Source organism: Chenopodium album, chromosome 21 (assembly GCF_948465745.1).
Source record: "Chenopodium album chromosome 21, dcCheAlbu1.1, whole genome shotgun sequence".
NCBI classification, from domain to species: Eukaryota; Viridiplantae; Streptophyta; class Magnoliopsida; order Caryophyllales; family Amaranthaceae; genus Chenopodium; species Chenopodium album.
This window is the reverse complement of record NC_137854.1, coordinates 40914009-40923785: the sequence shown is the minus strand read 5'-3', so window position 1 is coordinate 40923785 and position 9777 is coordinate 40914009. Positions and strand designations below refer to the sequence as shown.

The window sequence follows — 9777 nt, the reverse complement described above, 5'->3', positions numbered from 1 at the left end:
TCGAAGATTTGATGCAGAACTTTGACTTATGTTGATGTAGACCTTTAATTTGTTGTTGACGTAGACCTTTGACTTGAACTCTTGATTGAGGGCCGACGAGGCTTGATCTTGATCAATGAATATTTGCGGTAGAGGCTGAAAAGACGTTCTTGATGATTTGAATTCCTTCTGTCTTCCGTGTTGAGGGTCGTCGAGGCCTGATCTCTTCCACGGTTGATCTTCTAGAGTAGAACGGCACGACGAATGCTTGTTGTTCTTCTAGGTTTGAGATGTTTTCTGGTTTTGAATATTTGAGAGGCTTTCTCTGTATTCTGATCTCCTTGTTTACTCTAGGTTTTTCTCTCTAGGTTTTCCTTTTTGTTTTTTATTTCCTTTTTCCTCTTCTCCAAATGAATTTAGGAGCCTCTATTTATAGAGTGAGCAACTCTTAGGGTTAGGGTTTGATGTACAATGAAGGTGGGCCTGCTTGATTATTATAACCCATTTTTAATAGGTTTCACCAATTAAATGAACAATTTAATTAAATTGAATTAAAATGGGCCAATTTAATTTATTCACCCAATTTAATTAATTTTAAATAAATAGTCAAATAACACCGAGTCGATAATTTGTGACTTTTGACCTGTATCAAATCCGATGTGGCACATGTACAAATTTTACGTGCCTACAACCTTCGAGTTCGGTCACGGACACGACTTTGGAGTGTTTGATCGTGATTGGGCTCGAAACTTAAATAATGTAGCTCCATAATCAATTTTGCTTCAAAACAATTCCATTAGCATCAAAAAGCCACGACACTTATTTTATTTGAAGTGTTATTATTGCTCTTGGTTTCTTGACAATGTAACAAACTCAGCTCATACTTCAAATTTCCACGAGAATGTCGAGACGCTTGGCTTTATCTTTATCTCTCTTTTTTTCTTTTTTTTTTTCTTTTTTTTTTTTTTGTAATTGGGAAATTTGAAGATAAGCTTGAATGCTAAACACTCAACAACTTTCAAAGATAAGCTTGGAAGCCATCTTAATCTTTCAGTTGAGAATTATCATTATCATCTATATACTTGCATGGTGCGTGGCTATAAATACATCCAAAGGTGAATTGATTAGCTACACCAAAATAAGTCACCATATGTACTACGTTACTAGTCTTGACTTGACTTCTAGCAACACGCACCGAAGAGCCCAAAGCAATGAAGAAGCAACAAGGCCACCTGCACATACAATGTAAGACGAGTCCCGATGCCTACAAGAAGTAGCCGCCATATCACGCCACAACATAGCACAACACTTACTTTGATACCACACCATCTACGACTTTGATGTCATGGAGAGTATTTGCCGTTCGACACCACTACACCGAAGGGAGCTGCTACGTGACCACTCACTCGACACCTTGGAGCCATGAGCCAGCGCGTGCTACACCATCTACAACTTTGGTGCCATGGAGGAGCTGCTAGAGTCACGCCACAAAAGTCATCATCTTCACCCGTGCCTTAGCTCGGCCTTTTTTTTTTTTTTTTTTTTTTTTTGCAGGCTTGTGATCTTATGAAGAACCATGATCCTTCCATCACGGAGGCGACGTGGAGTTGTACCATAGAGTTACATGTTGAGCGTCACAACGAACGTTGATATCCCGGAGTCATGTAATTCGAGCCCCGACACTTTGAAGTTGGCATCGCATCATGATCTTTGACAATGGATTGTTATATGCTCGAGCCTTGCATCCCAAACCTCGACAGATTAGAGCTACATATGGAGCCTTAGAGCTGAAACCTCGCTGCCCAAGCTTCGCATCGATCAGATCGATGAGTGCTACCTTAGAATAACATACATCTTCGCTACGAACCTTGAAGTCCCGGAGCTAGACACTAGAGCATCGAAACTCAACCTTGACATATTGAAGCTGCATACAAGTGTACTCAGAGCCTTACAATTCCGGCATCGACATATTGGAGTGACGTTCTGTTGAATAATTTAGAGTATTGTGGACTAAATACATGTTAATTAATTAATTACTTAGGCAATGGTGTTGTAATTAATTAAAAAGGATTATTAGAGCAAATAACCTTGGTGAAAAGGAATATAAGTTTTCTTGGTAAAAAGATAAAAAGAACAACGGTGAATGAAGTTGACGGTTACCTTCGTTGATTGATGGCGGTTCATTCATGTCCGTTGGTTTTGTATTGCTTTAATATAAATATGTTCATTAGAACATATGTTGTCAATGAGTTTTTAAGAAGAAAAGTCAGATTCCTTTTCTTTCTTGAAATCATTTTTGCAAGTGTTAATTATCATCATCATAATTAATCTAAGTTTGATTACATTAGATCACAAACATACTACACACTGTTGTGATTGTTTTCGTTGTATCTCCTAGTAATTTCGTGATACCCGGTGTGTATACAAGGGTCGAAATATTACTTTGGGAAACTGATTTCGTTCAGGCCTCGAAGTGTTAATTTGTCCAATTCGTGTCATTTTTGTAACCCGGTAAAACAATTTCCCCAACAATCCAAAGTAATATTTTCTTACAAATATGACATGGTGTAAGAATTGTCTTACAATTTCCATAATTTAGACAAATTAAGAGGAGTGGTTTTACGAAGATGGTAAAAGTTTGTAGTTGCATTTTTGGTGTCATCTCTTGGAGTGGTGTTTGTTCTCATTCCCAAAGTTAATGGAGGAAGAAGACGAGTCTTTGGAGGCCACAAGGAAGAGGATCAAGCGAAAGAACGGTTTGTTCGGTACTATCAAACGATGCAATTCGCGGTAATTTATTATTGTGTTTATCCATGGCGAATTGGTTAGTATTTCTAATTTTCTATATTGTTACTTTTTATTCATGCTTGAAATAATAAATGGTTTAGATCATTGTTTGATTTTATTTTATGATTATTTAGCATGGTGATTTATCAATTATGATTTTATTTGATGATGACTTTTTATAGAAAGTATTAACATGTATGTCATTATGTTAATTGATATTGATTATGTATATTGGTATTATATATGCTAATTTTGTCTCTTCGAAGACATTCGATAAAATTATATATGCTAATTTTTATTCATGGATTAATGACTATCGATGATAATCAATGTGGCAAAGTTGTGCTTTGATAAAGTATTTTATTAGTCTATGCATGGTTAAATTCAATTGTAGCTCTCAATGAATCATGCGGTAATGACTAATGGCTATGGTAATTAGAATAATTTTTGAGGTAATTTAAATGTCTTGATTCAATTCAAGGTGTTTATTTCGATAGGTCATGAAGTTTTTTAAAGTGGATAGTATGGTATATATTATTGATTATTTAATTTATTCAAGTTTTTGAATTCATTGTTTATTTTACAAGACTGATTTATTTTATGTTCAATGAGATTAATTCTCTTAATTGATGATTGGGAACTTGTTTATCATCCAAGGTTAAGTTCCGGTTTTACTGTGATGAAAAGAGGTTGTTTTAACTTAATAGAATTCCTGATATACTGCTCGGTCACAGGAGCATGTTGGAAGTCTACCTATATAAGTACGAAGTTTAGCCGCTTCAAGAAGCTATTGGGGCATAGCTTTGAAGTACTTACGAAAAGATAGGGACACATGGCTTTACGTGTCAAGTATTAATGTAATCAAGTAATGTATCTTGTGTGTGTAATATCTTCATGAATCCAATATGTATTGCTTTTGGTTCAATCGTTTTACGACACCGAATGGATACGAGTTCTTGGAATGTGTATTGCACTAAAGGGAAGTTCAAGTCTTTATACACTTTCACTTATGCACGAGATTGTTTTTATGATGATGATATTTTTGCAAATTAAAGAGTCTAGGTTTATACTCTAAATGGGGGAGGATTGTTGAATAATTTAGAGTATTGTGGACTAAATACATGTTAATTAATTAATTACTTAGGCAATGGTGTTGTAATTAATTAAAAAGGATTATTAGAGCAAATAACCTTGGTGAAAAGGAATATAAGTTTTCTTGGTAAAAAGAAAAAAAGAACAACGGTGAATGAAGTTGACGGTTACCTTCGTTGATTGATGGCGGTTCATTCATGTCCGTTGGTTTTGTATTGCTTTAATATAAATATGTTCATTAGAACATATGTTGTCAGTGAGTTTTTAAGAAGAAAAGTCAGATTCCTTTTCTTTCTTGAAATCATTTTTGCAAGTGTTAATTATCATCATCATAATTAATCTAAGTTTGATTACATTAGATCACAAACATACTACACACTGTTGTGATTGTCTTCGTTGTATCTCCTAGTAATTTCGTGATACCCGGTGTGTATACAAGGGTCGAAATATTACTTTGGGAAACTGATTTCGTTCAGGCCTCGAAGTGTTAATTTGTCCAATTCGTGTCATTTTTGTGACCCGGTAAAACAATTTTCCCAACACGTTCTCGAGCCTTGCAACACCATACACGCACATAACAACTCAAAAACGGAGCTTCTGTCCAGCCTTCATTCACAACGTCATGTAGGCGAAGAGTTATCATTTTAGCCTCAACGAGCCATGAAAACGATTTTTTTTTTTTCCTGATCTTCAAAATTTGTCGACGACTCTCCAATCTTTGCATTTAATGTTTTGAGTTGATCTCAGTGCTTGGAAGCTTTCTCTAGATCTCAAGGATTTTGGTGGACCGGTGCTTGGTAGCTTTCTCCGATCTTCATAATTTTGGTGGACTATTGGTGCTTGGAAGCTTTCTCCAATTTCCAAGTTTGATCAATTTGCAAATCTCGATCTAGTGCTTGCAGCTTTCTCCAGTTCCTCGAGTAAACTTGGTGAAGTATTGGTGCTTAAAGCTTTCTCCAATCTTCAAATGATATCATTCTACTTTCTCGGAACAAATTAAAACTTGCCCCCAATCTTGTAGTTTATCATTTTTTTTTTATGGCTGCCCTTGAATAAATTTTTCTATATCCAAGATGCCTACGTACCAATAAGTAACTAAAATTTACTTTTTGGATCAAGCCAAACGTAGTTTACTTTGTGTGATTTTTTTTTGTTTTGCAGTTTAGGCTCTTGCTTAGGAGCTTTGAGGACTGCTTTTTCATCTTTGCCCCCCTTGGATGTTGATGACCATTTAATCAGATCTGTCTTCACGATTGGCTATCGTAAACTCCATCTCATGAGCTCGAGTCGCCAAGTCTTGGAATGTTTTGGGCTTGATTCCTTGCAAGATGTAAGCAAGATCCCAATGCATGCCTTGGACGCAAATCTCCACTGCAGAAGTTTCGGACAAGTGATCTTTGCATTGAAGACTTAATCCTCGCCATCGATTGATGTAGTCCACAACCGGCTCGTCTTCCAACTGGTTGGTTTGTGTCAACTCTGTCATGCTGACAACGCGCCGAGTGCTGAAGAAGCGATCGAGGAACATTTCTTCCATTTGCTCCCAACTGTCGATGGATTTTCGAGGTAGATCTGTGTACCAATCGAAAGCAACAGTATTGAGAGAGCGAACAAACTGCTTGACAAGCAAATCACCTGAAGTCCCAACATTATTGCATGTCTCTATAAAGTGTGCAATATGTTGCTTGGGGTTGCCTGTGCCATCGAATTGCTGAAATTTCGGAGGTTGATAGCCGCTTGGCATTCTTATCTTATCAATCCTCTTTGTGTAAGGCTTGCTGTAGCGACCATCTTTGTTGATGTCTCTACCGAGCTGTTGTTTAATGGCATTAGCTATCATCTCGTGGATTGCTTGGAAGCTAAACGGATCACCTTGGGGTTTTTCACTTTTTAAACTAAGCTTTGTCTTTGTGCTAAGTTCCGATCTGCTGCTAACATATTCGCTTTCTTCGATTGGGAGCTTCTCGAGTCTTCTTTCAAGTGCAGCAATTTGTTCCCTTTGGAGGTTAATTTGTGCCCCCTTTTCTTCGTTGTCCTTGACGAGTTTCTCAAGAAGTAGCTTTATATTAGCTAACTCCTCCTTGATGGTGTTTGCTTCTATTGCCATGACATTAACAACGTCGTAGTGTGCATCGTCTTTTGTCATCATTTCTTCTACGTGCTTCATCATTTTGATTCGTGGAGAAAGAGATGAGAGGTAGAAATTGTCCCACTGGGCGTGCCAAATTTGTAAACACAAATTTTAAATCTGCAAAAATATAGATTCAAAACAAATGCAACAAAGAATTATTTTTATTAATTAGATAACTTTGGTTACAATCTCTAATTTGCTCCTCTGATTCGATCTCCACTTTGACTTTGACGTAATATACAACTTGACTTGATTGTCGAACGAGGGCCGCCGAGGCTTGATCTCGATCGAAGATTTGATGCAGAACTTTGACTTATGTTGATGTAGACCTTTAATTTGTTGTTGACGTAGACCTTTGACTTGAACTCTTGATTGAGGGCCGACGAGGCTTGATCTTGATCAATGAATATTTGCGGTAGAGGCTGAAAAGACGTTCTTGATGATTTGAATTCCTTCTGTCTTCCGTGTTAAGGGTCGTCGAGGCTTGATCTCTTCCACGGTTGATCTTCTAGAGTAGAACGGCACGACGAATGCTTGTTGTTCTTCTAGGTTTAAGATGTTTTCTCTAAAATAGTTTAGAGTATTTGATGAGAGGTTTTCTCTGGAGAGAGGTTTAGAGTGTTTGAGAGGTTTCTTTGCAAAGGTTTTGAATATTTGAAAGGCTTTCTCTGTATTCTGATCTCCTTGTTTACTCTAGGTTTTTCTCTCTAGGTTTTCCTTTCTGTTTTTTATTTCCTTTTTCCTCTTCTCCAAATGAAGTTAGGAGCCTCTATTTATAGAGTGAGCAACTCTTAGGATTAGGGTTTGATGTACAATGAAGGTGGGCCTGCTTGATTATTATAACCCATTTTTAATAGGTTTCACCAATTAAATGAACAATTTAATTAAATTGAATTAAAATGGGCCAATTTAATTTATTCACCCAATTTAATTAATTTTAAATAAATAGTCAAATAACACCGAGTCGATAATTTGTGACTTTTGACCTGTATCAAATCCGATGTGGCACATGTACAAATTTTACGTGCCTACAATAACAAAAAAGGAACAAATAAGCATGTTTAGGTCATGAACAAATAAGCAAGTTTTGAAAACTCAAAAATTTATGAAGCTCAAAACCCTTATTCTCTTTTCTCTCTTTTATGGTTGTGAATGTGTTTTGCAACTGCTTACACCTCTCATTTACAACATTCTTTTTAGTTTTTACTTACTAAGCAAGCAACAATTTAAGCCCTAATTAAACTAAACCAAAGAAGTTAAATTGCTAATTTGCTTACTTTTTAGCTTCAATGATCAAACTAGTAGCTAAAGACTTTTGAAAATTGCAAGCAAGTCTCTAGCTACAACCATTGGAGTTGCTCTTAGAGACCATCCAAATTAACTAAAATAAGACACATTTTTACCGAGACTTTGGCTGAATCCACGACAATTTCAATTGTAGTATATTAAAATTTTAAAGTAATTTCCACAAAGCAAAATGCGTAATACTGGTAGTAAATAAAACGAATAAAGACATTCAATAAGATTATAAGAATATTAAAAAGGTTTCATTAGTACTGTCAAAAATAAAATGGTTTCATTAGTGTAGCACTGTAGCCGTTAGCCGTTACGAAGCAAATCGCATTTATTTTTTATTTTTTATTTTTGATAAAAAAAAAGAGGAACCAAAATATTCTTAAGATGACCGTTACATTCACCCGCAATTCAAATTCACCAAAATTCCAATTCACCCAGATAGAACCAGATTCCCACAAAATTACAGAAACCAGAAATGGAAGAAGAATCAACATTACAGCAACTCCGATCCAAAGCCACTGAACTTCTCCTCAGAGAAGATTGGAATGAATCAATCAAAGTTTACTCCAAATTCATCTCTCTTTGCCAACAACAAATTTCAAACACTAATCAACAATCAGACATTTTAAAACTCCAGAAATCCCTCTGTTTATCCCTTTCGAATCGAGCCGAGGCCCGGTTTCGATTAAGGGATTTCGAGGAAGCCCTCAAAGATTGTGATGAAGCACTTCAAATTGACAATACCCATTTCAAAACCCTTGTTTGTAAAGGTAAAATCTTGCTCAATCTTAATAGATATTCTTTGGCTTTGGATTGTTTTAAGGGGATTTTGGGTCTTGAATCACAACAGTGTAATGGGAATTTAGAGATGTTAAATGGGTTTATTGAGAAATGTAAGAAGCTTGATTATTTGTCAAGAACAGGTAATTTTGATGTTTCTGATTGGGTTTCTGGTGGGTTTTCTGGGGTTTGTCCTGAACTTGGTGACTTTGTTGGTAATGTTGAGATTAAAAGGTCTGAAATCAGTGGAAGAGGTTTGTTTTCTACTAAAAATATTGATGTTGGGAGTTTAATTTTGGTTACTAAAGCTGTTGCTACTGAAAGATGTATTTTACCTAAATGTAGTAATGGGGTTTTGGGTGAAAATGCTCAATTGGTTATGTGGAAGAATTTCATTGATAAGGTTAACGAATCGGCCTCGAAATGTCCCAAAATCCGTCATTTGATTAGTACATTGTCAATTGGAGAGAATGAGGATGATCTTGAAGTACCTGATATTTGTCTCTTCAAGCCTGAAACTGAAGGGGTGAATTTCCCAACTGAAGACCTTGATGTAGACAAGATATTGAGTGTACTTGATGTGAATTCGCTTGTCGAAGAGGCGGTTTCGAGCAAAGTTCTAGGGAAAAATAGTGATTATTATGGTGTAGGCTTATGGTTGCTCCCTTGTTTGATCAACCATTCTTGTAGTCCTAATGCAAGGCGTTTGCACATTGGTGATTATGTTGTTGTTCTTGCTTCTAGGGTAGTGAAGGCAGGGGAAGAGATCACATTTGCTTACTATGATGTTCTTTCTCCATTTAGCAAGAGGAAAGAAATGGCCAAAACATGGGGCTTCCAATGTGAGTGTAAGAGGTGCAAATACGAGGAAGAAATGCAATCCAAGCCCGAGATTGGAGACATTGAGAAAGGGCTTGAACGAGGAGTGGATGTTGGTTGTGCCATTTTTCGACTAGAGGAGTGTATGAGGAGGTGGGTGATGAGAGGAAGAGAGAAGGGTTACTTTCGAGCATCGTTTTGGAAAGCATTTTCTGAGGCTTATGAGTCGGAGAAGACTGTAAGGCGGTGGGGGAGAAAGATACCGGCATTAGAGCCGATTGTAGACAGCTTAGTAGAAGCAGTTGGAGGTGATGAAAGGGTACTCAAAGTGCTTGTTAGGAAGCTGAAGAAAAGTGGTAATGGGTTTGCAGAAATGGAAAGGGCAATCAAATTAGGAAGAGGTGTTTATGGTAAGATTGTGAAGAAACAAGCTCTAAGAATTCTTCTTGAACTTGGAGTTCATGAATAAGAATGAATGCTCTACTAACTTAGTAGCATGCTTAATTTTGTTAATTTATTCTCTTCTGCAATAATTTTTTTAGTAGAGAAAGATTAACATGTTAATTTTAGCTAGTTTCAAGTTTAAGAGATTTTTAGCTTAGATCCTTTCATGTCTTGAACAATTTGTTAGTGGCAAGACAATTTATCTTTGTCTAGTGCTTTAATAGTTTCTGCAAAAGAAAAAAAAAGGTTTGTTGTTTGAATTATTTTAGAGATGACTCTACAGTTTACAACCAAGATTTGTGTAAGCAAAGGAATATTTGGACTATATAGTCGTCTATACTATAGGCTTTAAATTTTCAATTCAACTATGATCTTGATGATTTGTTAGGTACAAATGAATCAAATTTGAGTGAAACATGTAATTGTTATGGTCTGTTTGATAGGTGGTA

The 9777-nt window shown here is 36.3% G+C and overlaps 1 protein-coding gene across 1 annotated transcript; it reads left to right on the top strand.

Moving 5' to 3' along the window:
• Positions 1-7723: 7723 nt before the first annotated feature.
• LOC145602881 (methyltransferase FGSG_00040-like) lies at positions 7724-9408 on the top strand. The gene has a single exon (XM_081659034.1). The coding sequence runs from the start codon at positions 7761-7763 to the stop codon at positions 9351-9353; it is 1593 nt and encodes a 530-aa protein (XP_081515160.1). The 5' UTR covers positions 7724-7760; the 3' UTR covers positions 9354-9408.
• The last annotated feature ends 369 nt before the right edge of the window (positions 9409-9777 follow it).

What these genes read in the sequence shown, in the direction of transcription:
- LOC145602881 (XM_081659034.1), top strand. Translation starts at nt 7,761, where the DNA reads ATGGAAGAAGAATCAACATTACAGCAACTCCGATCCAAAGCCACTGAA.